This window comes from Corylus avellana, chromosome ca11, assembly GCF_901000735.1.
Source record: "Corylus avellana chromosome ca11, CavTom2PMs-1.0".
Lineage (NCBI taxonomy): Eukaryota > Viridiplantae > Streptophyta > Magnoliopsida > Fagales > Betulaceae > Corylus > Corylus avellana.
The window spans coordinates 11676583-11699082 of record NC_081551.1 but is presented as its reverse complement, the minus strand read 5'-3'; the positions used below and the strand labels follow the sequence as shown (position 1 = coordinate 11699082).

The window sequence follows — 22500 nt, the reverse complement described above, 5'->3', positions numbered from 1 at the left end:
TTTCAACCAAAATTTTCTAAAATACCTTTACTTCTGAAAATAATATATCCCAAAAAAACATAAAGTATGAATGAATTGTCTAGAGTGTGCAGTTGCTCACTTACAATGGGGTGTGTTTGCCGGAGGACTCAAAAAAAAAAAAAAATCTATTCCTCTCAAAATCAATCCCAACATTCTTACTTTTTACATCACATCAATTACTTTTTAATACTATTCAAATAAAAAAATCACTACAAAACAATTTTTTTTTTTTTTTTTTTTTTCTCACATCAATCAAATTTGCTACAGTTCCAGTCCATTTCATTTTTCAAGTCCTTTGGCAAACACACATGTTTAGACCCAATTTTAACATTTGGAAACTCAAGCACTATGTCATGTCAGAGAGTGATGCTTGGACTACAAACATCTCTCACTAGTGTGACCCGAATAGTTGTCCACCCCCGCTTGATCCAAACATCAAGGGGGTGTTTGATAAACAACACAACACCCCCACACACTATTCACTTCATTTTTTTTATTAAAAAAAAAAAAAATCAACATCAAAACATTCTCACTTTTATATCACATCATTTACTTTTTACTACTATTCAAATAAAAAAAAAATAACTACAAAACAAAATTTTTCTACTTTTCTATACCAATAATTATTTTCTTTTTAATTATTATTTTTTTTATTGTGAGTAGTGTCTTGGAAAACCAAAGGTATAAAGTAACAACCCTCGACCCAATGATTATAATTGAATCACGAACCAAAGGTATAAAGTTTGAACGCCACAAAGAAGAATCCTTGATAAGTTTAAAAGTTCTTTGAAGAACCAACAAAAGAAGCAAACCTCACTTTTTTCTAATTTTCATTCATGATGTGCTCATTACAATGAGTGCATGCTATTTATAAAGCATGGCTGAAAATAAGACTACCTGTTTGGTATGGAAAGAAAATTAAATTGGTTCCAATATTGGAAAGTAGATAGAACGAAAAAGGACTAAATAATAGAAACCTAAAATTAAGGCTAATTAGGTTTGAAATTAGCAACTCCTTCATGCCAAAAATAGACTGAAATTGGCAAGGAAATCACGCCTAAAGAAGGTCTTGAAATATGTAAGTCAATCAGCCAATTAATTGGTATGTAATTGGAAAGTCAATCAGCTATAATCAACTATTAATCCACGCCATTGCTAAGGAAATTATGTCCAATTAAGCAAGATCAGCTCCCTCAATAGCTTGGATTAAATTTATTAGGCCTTCATCTTCCTTTGGCCAAGCTTGAAATGCCCCATTTTAGAACCAACCCAAATCTCTTGAATCAACCCATTAAGTGCTTCTTTGATCTTCTTGGATCTTGCTCTAGTAATAGGCCCAACTAGAACATGCAATGGATCCTTTAATGATGCTTGTTCATTCTCATCACCCTGAATCGCAATGATTTTATATCTACGGTTACATTCAAATGTTTGTAATGAATATATATGTTATATTTACTGATTAAAATGATTTAAGCATATAGCATATAAAATGTCTTTTACATGCTTATTACCAAGCTTATCATATTTGTTATGCATGTAAAAGGTCATAGGATTACATTGAATATGGCTATGGGTGCGAGTAACATAGTTATCACACAAGTCTTAGTCCATAATTCTTTGTATCCTTAAATGTATAAAGTTCATTGTCGGTAAATAGAACTGACATTCCATTTTAAGTAAGATTGTTATACATTGAATCTTGGTAATCTACCTTGATCACCAAATCCTTTGTTAGTAAACAAAGAGATAAGAAATTTCCCCTTGTTTTAGATTTATGGATATTATTCTGAGAGCCTTCGATCGAAGCATTTTGGTTGGCATACCAAAATATATAGATGTGTTTTTCACATGTATGAGAATAACATAAAATCAGTAACTCAAGGATAAAGAGGTAGAGAATTAAGTGGTAGTATCCTAGCCTTAATTCTGCTACGGAATATTTCATAGAAGAATCATAAATCAAAGTCAAATGGATTAATAGTTTAATTAAAAATAGTTATTGAAGTTCAACCACAATTATTTAGTGGAATTAATTGTTATTAAAGTATTGTTACATAATAAATGTTAGGGAGACATGGTTACGAACATATTTAAGCCAATAATATTTTTTTCGTTTAGGTCCATCACCAAGCTGATGTTATTTAGAGTAAGACTTTCTTATTTATAGAGCTAAGTGTTTTATTTATTTAAAACATGGGTTAAAGAGATATAGAGTAATTGGGCTTATGATAAAACTTAGAGGCCAAGGAAATATATATCTAGGCCCTTTGCTCTTCAATTGGGTAAAAGCATTAGCACTTGGAATAAAAACCCAAGCCCAAAGCTGAGGAGAAGACGCATGGGCTAGGGAAATAATCCTTGGCCCTATGTGGCCACTAGAGGAGTGAAGGCTAGGGTTTTCCTAGCCCTAGCCGTCCACTCCCCTTTGGTAGTCCTTATTGGACTAGGTCTCCTCCTTATCCCACATTACTTAAATCTAATTCTCTGCCTCCCTGTTAAGCTTATAAATAAAGAAGAGCCTAGGCTCTCAAATCACTCATTCAATTCTATTAAGTTCTCTTGATAACTAATTCTCAAAAACTCTCTGAGAATTAATAGTTCTTTGTGTTAACTCACGAAGAACAAAAGTTTAAAATTTGAATAGCCAAGTAACAACTTACATTCTTTTGGTTATTATCAGTCATTGGTAAGAAAATCTATAGATCTCTACATCCTTGAGATATGTCGTATTTTTGAAGAAAGAATAACTTATTCTTCGTGTTCTTGAAAAAGAAGAAATTGTTCTTCGTGTTCTTGAACAAGAAAAAACATGTTCTTGGAAAAGCAAAAAGATTTTTGTCCAAAGCCAAGAGTGGCCGTTGATATCCAAGTAAGTGTTCTTTGTTTTTGAAATTTAATTTTAAATAACAATTGTTTTTCACATGTTCATCATAAATAATTTTGGCATGAGAATTCAATACCTTCCGCTACGCAAATATCTAATTTGCAGTCTTATTCCCAACATTTTTGTAAGACATAAGGGGTATATTAACAGATTTTGGTAATTTGTGCAGGACATTGACACAATCTATAGTTTGGGGGTGGGAGGCATTAACAATGAGGCTATAATTTGAGGATGTGTACCTTAAAAAAAAAAAAAAAAATCCTATAAATGCATGCCTTCAAATGATCTTAGTAATACATATAAGGGTTAAATATGCCGCTATGTGAACTATCAAATAATTTTTTTTTTTAAAAAAAAGCTTCATAAATTGGCAAGTGCGACACTTGGATACATTAAATTAACCATTTTATGACAAATATGATGCTTTGTTACCCTCAATCATTAAGTTGGATGGAAAAGTGGTTACATGCCTTGCACGTGACTACTTTTCTGTCTCTTCGTATAGTACTTTTATTTTCTTAAAAACCAAAATAATAAAATAAAATGAAATGAAATTTTTTAAGAAAAAGTCAACACAACCCAAATTTGACCGAGCCACGCCATGAGAGCAAAATCAGAGAGGAACATTGGCTTGCACAGCTCTCCCTCCCCAAACCCTTTTCATTTGGCTGGCTGACATCACTCTTTTTGGGGTTGTTCAGCTGCCTTAGATTATTATTATATTTTTTTTTAATTCACTTTTTTACTAATTAATAATTATGAAAGATAAATTTATTTTTTCCATTCACTTTAACAGAGTTGCCTTTTGCTACAAAATGGTAGTTTAATATATCAAAGTGTCACATCTGTAAGTTTGTAAAACTTTTTTTAAAAATGACCGGTAATTCAACTGGCTTTCTCCGCAACCACGTCCTTGGTCTTAGAGGCTCTCAAATTTAATTTGACTCTACCCATTTATTCCTCTTTTTAAACTTTGGCTAGAAAAAACTAAGCCAATCTCACTTACAGGGTTTAAAGAAGTTGTGTTGCATAATTCCAAGCGCTCGCTCTCTCCCTGGCATAATAAAATTAATTTTTTTTTCCCTGAGCTTTTGTATATGTGAATATGCAAAATGAAGAACTAGAATTAAAACAGAGAAATATATAAACAAAATGCTAAACAAAATCAGATCCAGCAGGATACATGCACCGCATATTGCAGGTCTCATGCGCTATATCAATTTTTACTTGTGAATTTGTATTACTTCCCCTAACTTGAATATTAAGTAGCGTATTTCATGAGACAAGTAAAAAATTTGGATCAAAAGAGTAGATAAATTAATTCCAAAATAACCCAAGTTTCATTGCTCACAAAGCCTCATCATCTCCTCCTCTCACCTTGAGTGTTTCGCATTCTCCCTCCTCCCTTTATGGCTATAGCTATCACCATTTGCATTTCTTTTTCTCTCACTTGCCTCATCTGTCGTTTCTCGCCTCTCACTCTCTGCTTTTCTCTTCCTATAATCTCTGTCATCCCTCCATTCCCTGTGCCTATCATCATTTCTATAATCTCTACCATTGCTCCTTCCTCTACTGCTATTATTTTCTTCGCCTCTCTTCCTATACTCTTTTTGATCCCTACTTCCCACATCCACATGACTAGAACTATTATCTTTATTTCTCTTCCTATAATCTCCATCATCCCTCCTTTCTACATGGCTATCATTATCTGGAGTTCTCTTTCTATAAACCCGCTCATCTTTGTCGATATCACCTACATCTCTACGTTTGTACTTTTCTCTATCCCTTTTCTCTTCAAAATAATCCCCATCTCTTTTACTTCCACCATATAACCTTGATTTACTATCACGGTTCATTTCATCCTCTGTGTATCCTCGACTTCTATCATTGTGCCTGTGCCTGTGCCTATCACTCCACTCTTTAGTTTCTTGATCTCTATGCCTTGGGTCTTCGGAACATCGCCTTAACATCTTTTGCTTCTCACCTCGGTCATCTGGATCATGGCCTCCTTGATGACTCTTTTCTTCTTTTGGACTTTCTTGAGTTTCTCCATCAAATACCATTTCATAGCTGCAAAAATTACCAGTATGAGAAAGAGAGAGAGAGAGAGAGAGAGAGAGATCCACAATCAAACGCAAGATTACAAACCTAGAATTGTTATCTCCACCTCGCTGTCTGTTATCATCCTTTAAAATATACTTTTGAGTTTGCTGTTTGATGGCTGGGCCCACCCCAGTGCAATCCTTGGCAATGTGGTCAAGAGCACCACATTTAAAGCAACCTCTTTCTAGAACCATATGGATAGATTAATTTCAGAGGATTTTATAAAATACTGAGATTTCAAAATGAATATCAAACTCAGGATACAATCCTAGGGTGAGAATTTAATTATATGTGAAATGGGATGACAAAGATTCACTCGGCTTTCTGTTGCCTTCCAACTACTGTCTCACATTAATGACCATATAATAATAGCATTAATAGAACTTCATATCGAGGTATGTGCCAAGTAATTTATTTTAAGTTTTTGAGAAACTAAACTAACCCCCTCAATCAATTTGCAATGTTCCCCTCAATCTTTCAATTTATTTCATGTATCCTACCAATCTACCATGGAAGTTGCAATGTCTTCCTTCCAACAAAAATACTCAAAATAAAAATACCAAAAAAAAAAAAAAAATTGCCATTTTGGTTCGCGGAAAGGGGCATTGCAATTCCAATGGGAGCTTAGTACAGTACATTAACTAAATTGAAAGATTGGTGAGGGACATTGCAAATTGGATGGTAAATTGAAGAGGGAAAATGTAGTTCCCCTAAGTTTTTCAATGAATAAACCAGATGAAGATAGGTGACACCAAGACCAGTATCTTGTCATACCACAGTATGTTTAATACGATTGATAATTAACATCTTCACTCTTTCACCCTTCTAGTCTTGTGGAGGGGGGGGGGGGGGGCCGGGGCGGGGGCATTTACAAAGCTATTGCTAAGACAGGCTTAAGAAGAAGTTGGAGAAAATTATCTTTAAGTTACAGAATGCATTCATAAGAGGTAGGCAAATCCTAGATCTTGTTCTTATCGTCAATGAATGTCTTGATAGTAGATTAAGATATGGTAAGCCGGGTGTTATCTACAAAATAGACCTAGAAAAAGCTTATGATCATGTTAATTGGGACTATTTGCTGTATATGCTGAGCAGGTGTCTTTGGAGGGAAAATGATGCTCTTGGATAGCCCATTGCATTTCTTCGATTCGTTTCTCGGTTCTGGTAAATAACACTCCAATAGGTATTTTCGATAATTCCCGTGGCTTGAGATAAGGGGACCTTTATTCTCTTTGTTGTTTGGCCCTGTGATGGAGAGTTGGATGGAATGATTTTTGCTGTTGTGAGTGGGGGGCTGTTGTCTAGTTTCTATGTGAGTAATGTTGGTGGGTTTGATTTCTCTTAACTTTTGTTTGCTAATGATACTTTGATCTCTTGTGGTGTTAATCCAAATCATCTGCGTTGCTTATTCCTATGATTTGAAGCTGCTTTGGGCTTGAAGATTAACTTGGCTAAGTCAGAACTAATTCTTGTGGAAATGTTGATTATGTGGAAGGGTTGACTAGTATTCTAGGTTGTGGGGTCACCTCTTAGCTAGTTAAGTATCTTGGCCTACCATTGGGGGCCTCCTATAAGGCCCTACATATTTGGGAAGGTGTTACTAATAAGATAGAGCGACGGTTGACTAAATTTAAAAATGATGTACTAGTTCAAGGGTGGCAGGTTACCCTTATAGGGTGGGCTAGGCAAAGAGTTCAAATGTCACTTGGTTAGTTGGTCCAAGGTTTGTTTGCCGCTCTTTGAGGGAGGTTTAGGAATTCAAAATGTGCGGGTGTTCAATCATGCTCTCTTAGGTAAATGGTTTTGGCGCTGTGTACATGAGAGATAGGCCTGGTGGAGGGTGGCTCCAGTTTGCCTACATATTTCATGTCCCTCTTTCCTCTCTTGGGAGTGTTGCAAACTGAATTGAGAAGTTCTAATGTGGTGGCAAGGCAAAGAGTTCAAATATCACATGGTTAGCTGGTCCAAGGTTTGTTTGCCACTCCTTGAGTAAGGTTTGGGAATTCGGAACTTACCTATGTTCAATAGTGTTCTCCTAGGTAAATGGCTTTGGCACTATGTTCATGAGAGAGATGCTTGGTGGAGATGGGAGATGGTCTCTAACTTGGGCAACTCGTGGGGTGGGTGGTATTCTATTGAGCCTTATGAAGCGTTTGAGGTGAGGTTATGGAAGAATATTTGGAAGGGTCATGGAGAATTTTTGGATCACCAAATTTGAGATGGAAGATGGCTCCAATATTAGATTTTGGTGTGATCAGTGGTGTGGGGATGTAGGGTATGTGGCCCTTAAGGAAGCCTTTTCAGATTTATTTGGTACTGCCTGTGCAAATGATGCCTTTGTTGCGGGTCATTTGGAGTTTTATGGTGGCTCCAATCATTGAAACGTGAGGTTTGCTAGAGCAGCTCATGATTGAGAGGTGGATGTCTTTGCTTCATTCTTCAAGGTGTTGTATTTAAGTGAGATGAGGAAGTAAAGATAAGTTGTGGTAGTTCTCTTCCAAAAGAGGGTTGTTTAAGGTTAGTTCCTTCTATTGTTTCTTGGTTTGTTGTAGTGACGGTTGTTACTTCCCTTGGAAGATTCTTTGGCAGACTAAGGCTCCCATGAGGGCAGTCTTTTTCTTCTTCAGCGTGACGTGCCTTACGGCATTTGGATTACATTTTTCAGTTGTTTTAGGTTGTCTTGGGTTATGCCTAGACGTATAGTTCACTTGTATGCTTGTTGGTGGACTATCGGCACTACATGGAGTGCTGCTATGTGGAAGATGGTGCTTACGTGCCTTTTATGGTGTTTATGAAAGGAAATGAATGATAAAAAATTTTGAGGACCATAAAAGGACCTTTGAGGAGATTTAGTCCTTCAAAACTTTGTATCTTCAGACAATTGCGTTTGTTTCTTCTTTGACAATTAGTTATAGTAATTTCCTTGTTCTTTTTGCTCTTTCTAGGTAGATGCTTCCTCTTGTATACTTCATGTGTATTTAGGGGTGCCTTTACGCTTTTAATGATATTTGTTAATTACTTATTGAAAAAAAAAGGTACATGTACGGAAAAGATAAGTTCAAAATTAGTACAGTCAAATGACGAACCACATGGAAACATACATAAATGAACTAGAAAAAAGAAGAAACAAGAATCCTTAAAACATTGCAATCTTTACCTTTACCCATTTTGTGATCTTTGCGTCTGTACTGGGACCACAGTTTTGCAACACTTTGACTAAAATCCACATGTATCCGTCGATCATCAATCAGAGCATTATCCATCTGACATCAAGATTAGAAACACCGAGTTTGAAAAAATGATAAATATATAAATAAGAATTTTGCAGCTAAAAAAAAAGGTATTTGGATTCTTCAGAATCATATATTTTTATTTATTTATTTACCAATTCATCTAGCTCCGCATAGTTAGACCTGATTACACTTTAGGTCCCTACCTAAAAACTTACACTAAAACTCCTTACAAGTCGGATCAAATTGATATATTTAGGTGAACCAATAAAGTAATGCCACATAAATCTATTTGACACATTGAATACATGCAAACTTTTTCCTGTTTCAATTTTCTCAAACACTTGGTCCAAAACTTATTAATTTATTAATCTACTCCACAAGGACAACTTGGTGATTAGGAGAGAGAAAAAACAAAGTGTAGAGGATGTTAATTAGATGATGGTGTTGCATTACTTGATTGGTTCACCAAAATATATCAATTTAATTCAAATTATAAGGAAGTTTAGTGTAATTTTCTAAACGCAAGAAAGGTAAAGCATAATTAGGCCAAATGACAATAAGGTACATTAAAATCTACCTATTTATTTATTTTGATAAAGTAGTTGGATTCTTAAGAGTGTTTTAGAAGTTTATTATTTCAATTTGCCACCAGGTTTCCTGATAACCATTAGGTTAAAAGCACTAACTCAATATTTTTCATGCCTTTCAAAATGCATTTTGACAAAGCACACTCAAAGCATCACAAATAAATTATCTCTACAGATTTCAGAAGACAATGTCAAGGGTATGTGATGCGGACATCATGGGCCACTAATCACATGCGCGTATGGTGTTTATTATTGTTTTAGTATTAACTTTCAAGCGGGTTATTTTGAACTTTATTTATTTACATTTGGGCTTTATGTTATTTTAGCGGGCCGATAGCCCAAGTACTACTACGGTTAGGGTTAGGGTTTAGCCCTCGCCTATTTAAACACATTTTTCAATTGTATTTGCAGTTTTTTATGAATAATATTATTGACATGGATTTGTCGTCTTCTTTCCCCTAATTCTCTCTCCCGAGCTTTCTTCTTCTTCTCTCTTGGCTTTTTATCTTCTTTGATTGGTTCTTCCTCTCTACGTAATCTCTCTCTTTCTAGGGTTTCGTGAATTGTCCTGCCTCATCTTTGGTATCAAAGCTCCATTTTGATTGTTTCCTACAAAAATCACGATCCCAAGCCTTAGTCATGGACGCCACCCAATTCGACGCTTTTATGAAGATCATAGAAGGCATGAGCAACCAAATAAGCAACATCAACAGCCAACTAACCACCTATAGTGAATGACAGCTTAAGAGTAACAGACTAATGACCTATGGTGATTGGCTTAAGAGTCGGAATCACCAAGGCCAAACGCAAGACCGCTTCAAGATCATCCAAAATCAAGTGGACGAACTCATCGAAAACTTGACAGCCACATGCCCTTAAACCGTCGCCAAAAACACCCCAACCGAAAAACCCATCCACCCAAAGATACCTGAAACTCTATCCAGCCAAAAACCCGACGAGAAGAAAACACAAATCGAGAAAAGTAAACCATCAACCAAACCAAAGGCACCAAACCATATCACCGGCAATACCCAAACTCAGGGCACCACCGCAACCCACCAACGTGACAGCCCCACCAGACTCACGGCCTCGCCCACAATGAAAATCTCACCCATTGACCATGCCGAGTGCAAAAGTAATTTAAGAATAAAGCTTAGAGAACAAAGAGAATAAAGCCAAGAGAGGGAAGAAGCCTGGAGGAAAGCTTTAGAAAGGGTGGGGAGAAAACAGAAGAAATTAGGGGTTGGGCTCCACTGGGTTGTTGGTGTCAATGGCTTTGTTTGTGGGATTTTCCGACTTCATGCTTGGGTGTACTAGTGGCAGCAGTGGAGATTGGGTGTTTGTGGCTTCTGATGGCGTGTTGTTAGTGACGGAGTTTTCGATGAGTTCGTCCACTTGATTTTGGACGACCTTAAAGTGGTCTTGCATTTGGCCTTGGTGATTCCGACTCTTAAGCCAATCACCATAGGTCGTTAGTTGGTTACTCTTAAGCCGCCAATCACTATAGGTGGTTAGTCGGTTGTTGATGTTGCTTATTTGGTTGCTCATGCCTTCCATGATCTTCATAAAAGTGTCGAATTGGGTGGCGTCCATGACTAAGGCTTGGGATAGTGATTGTTGTAGGAAACAATCAAAATTGAGCTCTGATACCAAAGTTGATGCAAGACAATAGGCAGCTTGGAAAAGAAAGAAGAGAAGTAGAAAGAAGCAGCAGAAAAGCCAGAGAAGGAAGAGAGAGAAGCTCGGAAAGAGAGAATTAGGTGGAAGAAGATGATAAATCCAGGTCAATAATCATATTATTCATCAAAACTGCCAATACAATTGAAAAATGTGTTTAGATAGGCGATGGCTAAACCCTAACCCTAGTAGTACCTAGGCTAACGCTCTGCTAAAAATAACATAAAGCCCAAAATGTAAATAAATAAAGTTCAAAACAATTTGTCTGAAAATTAATACTAAAACAATAATAAAACACCCACAATAATATATGTGGCCCTCGTCAACATCCATACACGCATGTGATCTGTGGCCCATGTCTAATGTCCCCATCAACGTTATTTATTGAGTAGCTTTTGGATTGTTTCCTACAACAATCGCGATCCACGTTCAATTCCATCCTCTGTTGCACTTCATTGCCGAAATACCCAAATAGCTAGTCAAAGAAAACCCACCGTAAACCACCACTGCCACCCCATTGGAAAATCAAAGAATCCAAACAGAAAAACCCAACACTGTGTGCCACCAGTCCAAGACAACCTTGCCACCACCTCCAGCAGCCCACACCAGAAAACAGCACTCCAACCACATTCTAACCCGCCAGCCTTCTCCACTAGCCCAGCACCGCCCAACCGCACCTCTCCCCGGCCGGCCTTCCTCGCCGTCATCCCACCACCAGACAGCGCCGAGCCGACCTTCCAACCTTCCGCGCCACCAGCTCACCAATCAAACAGCACCGTGTCTAGCGTCTTTCAAATCTCTGTTGTGTGTGAAGTCTCTTTTGAGCTTGTGCGTGTGTGAAGTTTCTTGAAGGAAAGAGATTGGCTTTAAGACTAAAAAGTCAAAGGAGCAAACCCACATGTCCTTGACAGTAGTACCCCCACCGCCCAGTAGGAGTGTGAGTTTGGTGGACTTTTCAAGTTTAAGTTTGTTGTTTCTTCTTTGTCTTTAGTATATATTATACCTGCTCTTTAAAATTAACATTAACTTTTCTTTTGTCGTGAACACCCAGTACCCTATATTTTGTTTCCATACAGCCCTTTAACTGTTCATTGCATATTGTGCCAAAAAAATAAACCATTCCCATTGGCTAGTCTTTTATTAATTGTGGAGCTTACTTGAATCGGTGGAAGGTTGTGACTTTCCATTGGTCACCTTTTACACTTGGAGGATTGGGACTAGTAGTTTGCAATTTTGTCTATTTGGGTTTTGATTGTCAAAAAAAAATTGAGGACTTTAATTTTGCATTGGGCTTTAGTTGCCGAGTTTTGTTGGTCTTGTTGCATTCGTAGACTATTGTTGCATGCATTTATGTAGTGGTCATCTTTTGTCTAGTCCTACACCCCAACCTTTTTTTTTTGATAAGTAAATTGTATATATCAAAAAAAGCGCAAAGCGCCTCTAAGTACACAAAAGAAGTATACATAGGTAGCCCAAAAAACCCCAAAAAACAGACCCCAAAGAAACCCATCCCAACTATAACCACCACCAAGCGAAAAAACCAAAGCAAGAACCCAAACACTGTAGCCCACAGAACCCACCACCAGCCCTAAAAAAACCAGAACCCTAATGCACCTCTGGAGGAAAGGAGAATGCATTTTTGGTTCCAACACAACCCCGACGACGATAGTACCGCTTCGGAGAAAGTCTCTCTCTAACCTCATAGTTGATGGAGCATTCTAAATTCTTGATTTCTCGCTTCCCTTTTGCCTTAGAGGTAAAGGGCTCCCGCTCCCCTTCAATATTCGAGAAGAGATTCAGAAGACTCTTCTCATCACCTCCTTCACCATTAGACAAACCCACACTGGAGGCGAAATTCGCCGCATCTATAACCACCTCCGAATAGTTCCCTGCCCCCTTCTCGGAGGGTTCCGCTACAACGTCGGCAAACAGCTCCTTGTTCTTCTGCAACTGCTTGGCAAGCTTCTCCTTCACCCTCCGGGCATACCCTATTTGAGATTTGGAAACAGAGGAATAAATCGGAGCACCGCTCTCCGACATTCGAGGAAAAGGTTCGCTTAATCTCAAACCCAGCTCAGCCGCATGCTTTCCCGAGATAGAACAGGTCAGTGAATCTTCGACTACAACCTTAGAGCCCTTTACCGACGATGAAGCCTTCTTCATCCCAGGCAGAGAGGAAGAGGAGACATTTCTAGACCCTAAAAACCCCCGACGTAGCAACCCTTTCGCCGGAGCAGTCTTAATGGGTTCAAACTCCTTCGCCGAAACAGAACCAGCTCCCTCCGGAGGAGCAGAGACCACCACCGGAGACAAAGGAGAGACATGGGTACTCACCGGAGTCAACAACCAGTTCTGGGTATTCTCCGGCAACAGAGCAGCCTTCGTCGGAAAAACAGGGGCCATCGCCGGTCCAAGAGAAACAGACCCTGCCGCACAAACCAGTTGATTTGACTCCGGATGCACCTCCGCCAACGACAGCCCCACCAACGCAAGCTCGGAATCATCACTAGAAACCCCGGCGAGACCACCGGCGACCGGCGCAAAAACCTCAGATTCGCACGCTTCCCTGCGATCGGCCGGAACATCAGTCTCTCCCGGCGAGGCAGAACCGCATAGTTTCGATTTGGGCAAAAACTTACCACGACGCTTCAAACCCCTGCGCCAAGCTGACTTAAAATACCCAGCATGTTTGGGCTTAAGGATAGACCCAAACTCGCGAACACCCAGCCCACCTAACAAAACTTTAACTAACCCAGCTAGGACCCGGCCCAAAACAGAACGCAAAAAACCTATCAACGTCTTATTCTGCTTTTTCTTCTTCTTCGTAAGATCCGCCGTCGTGCTGAAATTAGCAGAATCCGGCGACTCCAACTCCACCCAGTCCACTAACACCCGCGACTCATACTCACCGTACCCGGTCTCGAAAGAGTCCTTCACCGGGAAGAGATCAATGTGTTGCGAAGATCTAACCCTCCTCCCAACGAAAGGCTCCTCAGAACCAGCCGCCAGTCGAAGAACCTCCGCAAAGGAGCGCCCAGGGTGACATCCAGAGAAGGATTCTCCCAAACCAAGCTTGAGCTGCGTCCCCAGAACATGATGCGCAGAGGCTGTTGGACCCAACAACCTCCGCAATTCATTTGCAAACCGACGCCATCCCCTCCCTCCACGGCCCGCAGGTAGCCAAATGATTCCTTTACGACCTCCCTCAGCAAAGACGGCCACCTCCAGGAAACTACCTGCCTTATTAACACCCCCATGCACCATCAAAGCCTTGTCGCCCTCACGGTATGACTTGGCGATATCAACCTTCAACCGAGATTGACTCGCCTCCTCGACCATATCCACCAACCATGAAGCACAAGGTTGGCTCACAAAAATTACCCCTACGAACCCTTTTCTCTTTTCCTCCAACCGAAGATCAGGACACCCTTCCTTCGCTGACAGGCAAAAGGATTTCGCTTCTATGGAGAAGCGCCGTTCCATAGCGGCTGACCAGAGCCTAGCGCACAGCGCCTAAACAGCGCCGCCGCTAGGGCAGAAAACTACCTTGCTAACCTTTGATGGATTCGGGATTCCACGAGAGAGCGTGGGAGAGAACACAGACAATAAAATAAGATAATTCGGGATTCCCTGAAACCTGTCATGGATAATTTGAGACTTTTCTCAACCAATTCAAGGCCCTGCAAGGCCAACTAGTGGCCTTACTGAGAGGGTTGGAACAATTGAGGGTTCTCACCATAGGGTGGAGGGTCACAATGAGGGCAAGGCCATCGCACGCACGTCCCTCCGGATCAAGGTGGTTACTACCACCATCATGCTCAAGGTCACCATGATTATGTAGACCCCGAGGAAAGAGTCATGGGACGCATCAAGGTGGAAGCCCCAACTTTTGATGGGCACCTCAACCAATGGGTTTTCACCAAATGGGTACGTGACATTGACCACTTCTTTGAGTGGCACAATTTGTCTGAAAATAGGAGTCTGATTTGCTAAAATGAGACTAAGTGGTAGTGTCCAACTTCTCTGGAAGAGTGTTGAGGACCTCCTAATTGGGAGGAATGAGCCTCCTATCACTGACAGGGTGGAAATGAAGCTCAAACTTCAAGGAAAATATTTACCTCAGTCATATAGAGGTAACCTGATCAATGGAATAATCTGAAACAGGGAAATAGGCCTGTTATAGACTACGTAGCACAATTTGATGAGTATAAGATGGATGTGTTGTAGTTGAAGATGAAGCTATGCCGTTGAGTAGATTCAGGAGAGGTCTTAAAAATGATCTCTGGAAGGAACTTGTGCTTTGTGGTATTGATACTCTTGACCAAGCATACACCCTAGTCCAAGATTATGAGTTAGTCACCCAAACCCAATTTACAAAGTACACGGACACATGAAACACAACCACTAAGTCTCCGCTTTCGGAGAGCAATTCTGTGTTAGGACCTCCGCCTGTGAATCCCGATACTAGTGGTAGGGATGACAAAGGAAAGGGCATAGCCAATGAGACCCACAGGATGAGTTCTAGGATTCAGTGGTTGAGATGTCTAGGTATCAGTCATGTTGCCGCCAATTGTCCCAACAAAGCCCATATCATTGATGGGAAGGAGCATGTGAAGAAAGCGGGTGGTGTTGAGACACTAATCTATGAGCCTAACCCGGATGAGTTTGAGGACATAAATGAGGAATGCTCGGGCAATCCTAACCATTTAGGATGCATTCAAGTTACTTCCCTTCACATAGGTCAACCTGAGGGTAGCAGTGAAATTGATCATGTCAATAGGTCTGTGAGTGTGAGTCCCTTGGAATTTATGCATTGTCATCAGCCTAGGAGACATTTAGACATTATTTTGACGTCCCTTCCTGCTAAAATGTCTAAGTCAGCCAACCCATTTGCATGGCATGGTCATGGTTTGCATAAGGAGACTAGTGAGCATACTCAAGCAACTTGTGCCCAATATAAAACTGAAGCTGACATATTTAAGCATGTCAAGGTATTCATTGTAGAAAATGGTATCATAGCCCATATTAGACTTGAATGGTTTCCTCTTGGTCATGGTTAAAATTGAAGCTAACATATTTAAGCATGTCAAGGTATTCAATGTAGAAAATGATATCATAGCCCATATTGGACTTGAATGGGTTCCTCTTGGAATGTAGAAAATGATATCATAAACCATGCATGGTCATGGTTTGCATAAGGAGACTAGTGAGCATACTCAAGCAACTCATGCCCAATATAAAATTGAAGCTGACATATTTAAGCATGTCAAGGTATTCAATGTAGAAAATGATATCATAGCCCATATTAGACTTGAATGGGTTCCTCTTGGACCCATTCGACAATTGCAATATAATAGTGCCAAGCCTTTCAAAGTGTTGCAATGGGCTGAGCAAATGTAGGGAAGGTAATTGCTCATACAATTTGCTCTGTTCTTCCGAATGATCCTTTGGAAGAACCGCCCCCTGTCCCATACCCATACCCATATTCTATACACATACCTTTCTCACCAGCACATAAAGAAACTGTTGATGGTGTTTTAGATTGTTTTTGCTAGGGATGGAGGAGTCCAATGCTATACATGTCCTTTCTCACCAGCACATAAAGAAACTATTGGTCGTGTTTTAGATGAGCTGGTTGTTTTTGCTAGGGATGGAGTCGTCCAATGCTTCCTAATCCAGTGGAAGGGCTGACCAGATTCAGATTGTCTATGGATATTTGCAGACACATTGCTGCAGCTTGATCTCAACTCATTGGAGTACTACCAGAGCTGCATAGAGTTACACTTGACGAGGTCGAGTTTTTCCCCACCCGGGAGAGTTGATAGGGACATCACGGGCCACTGATCACACGTGCGTATCGACATTGATGAGGGAAACATATATTATCGTGGGCACCGGGTTGGGTTATGGGTTGATTTCGGGGTTAGATACCGGGTCGGTTTTCGCTCTATTTTATGGTTCGAATCTAGGTATGGGCTCAAATCACATCTTTGGTCAAGTTTTGGACCCCAACCCGCCTCTTGCGTCGAATATGGAGCCTTCGGCCCCCAAGGGGACTGACCAGGTGCCGTCTTCTTCTTTTGTCTCGATTCTCCCTTCTGCTACGCCTTTTCCAGTCGCGTCCAGTGATATCGAAGGGAGGCTCCAGTCTCTGATACCAAAGCAGTTTCTGAAATATTACTGGAGAGCTAGGGAAGCAAGAGGCAAAACGGTGAGAGAATCCTTAATTTTGGAGGCGGTGGAGGCTCTCAGTGACCCTCCGGTGCAGTTCCAATCCTTTGTTGGGTTTATTAATCAGGTTTCGAGCAATTCAAAGACTGAATCGGTGTCTTCTCTTAGGGCTGTTCCTGTTTCGAAGCCTAGCCTTATATGGCGAGGTTTTCTTAATCCAAAATTGAAGCCTAGCTCGCCTAAGGTGCCGCATGATCTGCCGAAACCCCAAGGAGACGGTCAGTTTGGGGGGATTGTTGTGTGGGAAAAGGGTGGCGAGCGATGGGGTGGTGGGGATGGTGGAGAATGTGTTTTTCCTGTCCCTCTGGATATATGCCATCCATCTGAGGAGATGGATGAGTGGGATTATTCTCCTGACCCCCTTGATTGGGAATATGACGAAGAGGAGGATCCGGCCTTGGCACTGTTGGACGCCATTGAAGAGGATTTTCATAAGGAAGTAAAGGTCGCTCGGGTGAAGTATAAAGGCACTAGGAAGCTGCTTAACTTGAAGAGCTCAGTTAACTATGGCGATGATTTTACTTCCAATCGGCAAGGGAAAGGCAAGGTGCAAGGGCAACAACGTTGAGCCTCTTTATGGGTCTTAGGTTTCGGGTGGGAGGGCTTGTATCTTGGGGCTTGTGTGTTCAAACAATTTGTGTGGGTTTTGAGGGCTTTTGGGATTCTCTAGGTGTTTGTTCTTGAAGGTTTTTGAGTGGGTCTGTTGGGTGTTTGCTTTGAGGGATTTTGGGTGGGTCCATTGGGGTTCTTTTATGGGTAAGTTTCGGGTTCTTCTCTTTCTTTTTCTTTTTCTAGTTAGGTGTTCCCGCTTGTATACTTCCAATGTATGTAAGGGCGTCTTACGCTTTTAATAAAATTTGATTATTATTTATCAAAAATATATATACTATCGTGGGTGTTTATTATTGTTTTAGTATTAATTTTCAGACGGGTTGTTTTGAACTTTACTTATTTACATTTGGGCCTTATGTTATTTTAGTGGGCCATTAGCCCAAGTACTACTAGGGTTAGGATTAGGGTTTAGCCCTTGCCTATTTAAACACATTTTTCAATTGTATTGGCAGTTTTTGATGAATATTATTGACATGGATTTGTCGTCTTCTTCCCCATAATTCTCTCTCCGGAGCTTTCTTCTTCTCCTCTCTTGGCTTTTATCTTCTCTGCTTGCTTCTTCCTCTCTACTCAATCTCTCTCTTTCTAGGTTTCCTCTATTTTGTGAATTGTCCCGCATCAGTATGAATGGAAAAACACAAGTTTCTCTTTCTATCCTCTAAAATCTTTTCAAATTTCAAGTTAAAGATAACACTCCGGTAAATAATTGGATGATGACAGAAGCAGAAGAGAAGTAAGGCACCTCAATAGTTGTTAACAAGCAATAAAGGAATGTTTAGACAATGCCAAAGGGGGTAACAACCCAAGTATACAAAAAGTATGCGAAAAAATGCATCCAACAAAGAGAGCAGAAAAAGTGAATTAAAGCTCAAATTCTGAAATTAAGGACATCAATTAAATCAAACAAAGAGCCAGAAGCTCCAAAAGAGGGATGAATCGAAGCCCATTTAGTGTGTAGACACAACTAAATGCCCCCTTCCTAAAAGAGATAGAGCAGAAAGTCTACAGGAGTGTCGCCACAAAAGACTTGAGGATTATCTATAAACAGTGATCAAAATTGTTTTTCCAAACCAGAAAGTCACTTCCTTGCCCCTCTCCAAATGTTAATGTGATTGTGAAAGTGCTTGTAGCTAGCAGCTTTGTCGATTCTGGAAGTAGAGGGAAAATCCACAGAATACTTACGTAAGGGACATCAAAGGGTGTTATTCAATGTGAACGGGGGAGTTCATTAAACTAGGTTCTTCTTAGCAAGGATTTTCAGCAATGTGGCAACATTGAGTGTCTGACAGATATGTTATTGCCTAACATATGATATGCTATTAACCGCTTCATGGCTATCTCTTTCACAAAAGCAGTCAACTTAGTGGAATCCTTTCTGGCATTCAGCCCAATAAGCAAAGAATGGGCCTCATGGATAAATGTGTCAAGGTCAAGGGAAGTAGTAGTCATTTTTCATTTATCACCTGTTGGCCAATAATGCTCCTGGACCCTAGCTTCAGGGGCTTCATTATACCTAAATTTTGTGTATGATATTTCTGGATTTGGTATTTTGGGATGTTAGGAAGTTACGTTGGACTTTGTTAGCTACCCTTTGACGCTCAATTATTGCTAGCCTCATTCGTGTGCGTGAGAGTGTGTGTGTGTGTGTGAAGGGAAGAGAGGGATAGGGAAGAACAATAATCCACTATTGTAGGGCAGAAAAGTACAGTCCTATAGTTCATATGTAGTAAAAAATAAGTGTGTGTGCGTGCGTTAGAAGGGAAGAGAGGGATGGGGAAGAACAATAATCCACTATTGTAGGCCAGAAAAGTACAGCCCTATAATTCATATGTAGTCAAAATAAAATAATAGAAATTAAGAACCTTAAGATTCTCCCCAACACAACAATGTTCTCCGGAGTTGTTAAAATGTGCTTACCATACCATCACAAGAACTAGATGCATGTAGCTAGCACATCAGGGTCATTAGATATGCTGGTAGATACAGAAATAAGCAATTTGACTAAAGGACAGATAATTTCAGCGCTTCAACATACCTTAAAATATGCTTGTTCACAAGCCTCTTTTGTCTCAAACTCTGGCTTGGGAAAAGAAAATCGATAAAAACCAGATTATATATCAGAAACTTGATAGTATATTAGAAATTAGGAATACACTATTATCCAAGGAAATGAAGGTACGGACATCACCTAGCCACCACACATAAAAGAACCACAAAATAAGTACTATAAAGAGAGAAAAATGTTGATATCCATTGAAAGTTATGCATCCATTATTTAGTGGAAAATCTTTTTGAGATCAGTAAGATGAATAATCGTGAATGATGTTGTCAGTTTTCCTTTCCTCCTTTGTTCATTTTGCAGTTGGTTGGAAGTGGAAATAGGGGTTCATCGCAGAGTTCATAAATGTAAAAGTGAAAACTTAAGGATGGCTGTCAGGTGTCAACCTAAAGAAGTAGGGAACAGTTATACAGAACCAAAAAACAAATTCTTCAATTTGGAAAGAGTCATAACAATTACATGATAGTTTTAATCATCATTTATCCTAAAAGCTTAAACTGATTGGAAATGATAAATTTAAAAATTTAATTAATATTCTAATACTCTCCCTTAAGCGTGGGCTCAAACTCCTCTTCAACAAGTAAGGTTGAATATTTATTTTAAATGGGAGGTGAATTACAAAGACAGTTCAAACTCTTATAACACGTTAAACAAATAGGAAATGATGAATTTAATCATTTAATTAATATCCTAGCACTCTCCTTCATGCTCAGACGCAAATTCCTCTTTACTAAGTGAGGTTTAACACATAAAATATTTAATTTAAATGGGAGATGATTACAGAAACAGAATTCTAACTCAAGATTACCACTCTGATAATATGTTAAATCACTACTTATTCCAAAAGTTTAAGCTGATAGAAAATGTTAAATTTAGTTATTTGATTAATATTTTAACATATAACAATAACACTAATATAAAAAATAAAAATTAGAAAATTCGTATTAAAGTGTGATGACGGTAGTCCATTTAATTTGTATATGGAATTTAAAGAAAAAGTTAAGAGGGAACACTAGAGGGAAACCAGAAGGGGAAGAAAAAGGTGCTGAAAACTCATTTTTAAACAACAAAACGAAAAAAACTTTTCAATCAAAAAAACACAAAATACTTTTCAATAAATAAAACACAGCATATTTTAGAAAACTTTCCCAAAAATATTTTGAGAAAGCACAACCACAAGGCCTACAATGGCTGGGAATCATACCTCATAAAGAGGAGATCACTAGTTTAAATCTCCTCTTTCCCCTTGCAGCCAATTACTTATCAAAAAAATATTTTGATAAAAGTACTGAAAGGGGGAAGAAAAAGGTGCTGAAAACTCATTTTTAAACAACAAAACGAAAAAAACTTTTCAATCAAAAAACACAAAATACTTTTCAATAAATAAAACACAGCATATTTTAGAAAACTTTCCCAAAAATATTTTGAGAAAGCACAACCACAAGGCCTACAATGGTTGGGAATCATACCTCATAAAGCGGAGATCACTAATTTGAATCTCCTCTTTCTCCTTGCAGCCAATTACTTATCAAAAAAATATTTTGAGAAAGAATGTGCTTATTTTTTCATGTGTCAAGGTTCACTCTTAATTATAAATAAATAAATAAAATTTAAAATTCAAAAAAATCGAGGGGTAGTTGCACGGCCACCCCAATCAGGATCAACGGGGTGGTCACACACAGCCACACCCAATGGCCAAGAGGGGTGGCCACACAATAAAGGGGGTGGTCGCTAGGCCAACGCCGAGTTTTTCACAATTTTTTTGTGAACCCCGCAGACCATTTTTTAAGTGGGGATCCCACCGAAAACACTTCTCAACTTTCTATCACATCAAAAACTCTTTTCAAATCAAATCAAAACACAAAAAAAACCCTTACAAAACAGAGACTGGAGATACTTTTTCATGTGCTGAAATGTAAATAAGAGATTAAACATATCCTAGTAGAAAATGGGCACAAAAAAAAAAAAATACGTTTCCACTCACCTATGAATGCATAGCATAAACTATCTCCAGTCTTAAAGTCACGAATTATTTCAGCCCTGTCACCAGCATTTGTTTATAATGAGAAATGCATCTTACAACCCCCAAAAGCATTAATTAATACCAAAAAACAAGTTCCATCATCACTTACGATGATACTGTTCCAAAACGTGAAAAGATGGTATGCAAGTCTTCATCCTGCAGTAAAAACAAGTAACTATTAGATATGACCTTAAATGAAAAATTCATTAACAAAGAACTCAATAAGGGTATCATTTAATTATTGGTTCTAGAGTAGCATCTTCATAATCATAGGAATGGTAGAGATTCCCTATCACAATGAGGGATAAAGCACTCACTTCAGTAACTGGATTCAGTTTACAAACAAATAGCACATCATCGGGAGGCTTCATCTCAGCATCAGGAATATCTCCAATCTGTATGCACATAATGCAAATAAAAGAAAAACATATAAACAAATAAAACAGAAACAAGGACTTATTTAATCAAATTGAAAATTTTTGTTACCAAATACTTGCGATCAATATATGTATCAAATGCTTACACTCTCAAGTACAACTGCCCTTGAATGTGCTTCTTTTGAGTGGAGAACCTCCTCAAGCTCTGCAGGACCTAGTTGCTCATCAATTGGCTCCCAATCATCTTCAAGCCTCACATCATCATCAACCTAGTTACAACACAGACATATCAGTCATGACTTTGAAGAAAAGATGCTTGCCAGGTAACCACCACATGCTCAAATACCCATCAAAAAATTGACTGAACCAAGTTCACCCAGTTTTGTCTTCTATTCACCTTATATAATGCATAGCACCAAGTAACAGAAATATATTTTGCATTATTTAGGAAATTTTAAAACTAACAACCGAATATCTGCCAGTCTAGAATACTCAGAATCCGAGTATGAATTCGTAGGAAAGGAACATGCCATCAAAATGCAAGAATTCCAACTTGGTTTTCAAAGCACTTGATATGATGCATTTAAGTTCCTCCCAAATATTAAGAAAATGAGTACACTTTCCTTGACATTATTAGAAGTAAGGGATTTTGATAGACAGGGAAAGCAATCGTATCATCATTTTGATAAA

The 22500-nt window shown here is 39.1% G+C and overlaps 1 protein-coding gene across 1 annotated transcript in view; it reads right to left on the bottom strand.

Moving 5' to 3' along the window:
* Positions 1 to 4029: 4029 nt before the first annotated feature.
* LOC132165714 (peptidyl-prolyl cis-trans isomerase CYP59-like) overlaps positions 4030 to 22500 on the bottom strand; it is a 35053-nt gene continuing 16582 nt past the window's right edge. The window contains exons 11-14 of the mRNA XM_059576382.1: positions 19387 to 19427; positions 8169 to 8274; positions 5057 to 5195; positions 4030 to 4978 (exon numbers count right to left, since the gene is read on the bottom strand). Of these exons, the coding sequence (XP_059432365.1) occupies positions 4282 to 4978; positions 5057 to 5195; positions 8169 to 8274; positions 19387 to 19427 (983 nt within the window). The 3' untranslated portion in view covers positions 4030 to 4281. The remainder of the gene's footprint in view (positions 4979 to 5056; positions 5196 to 8168; positions 8275 to 19386; positions 19428 to 22500) is intronic.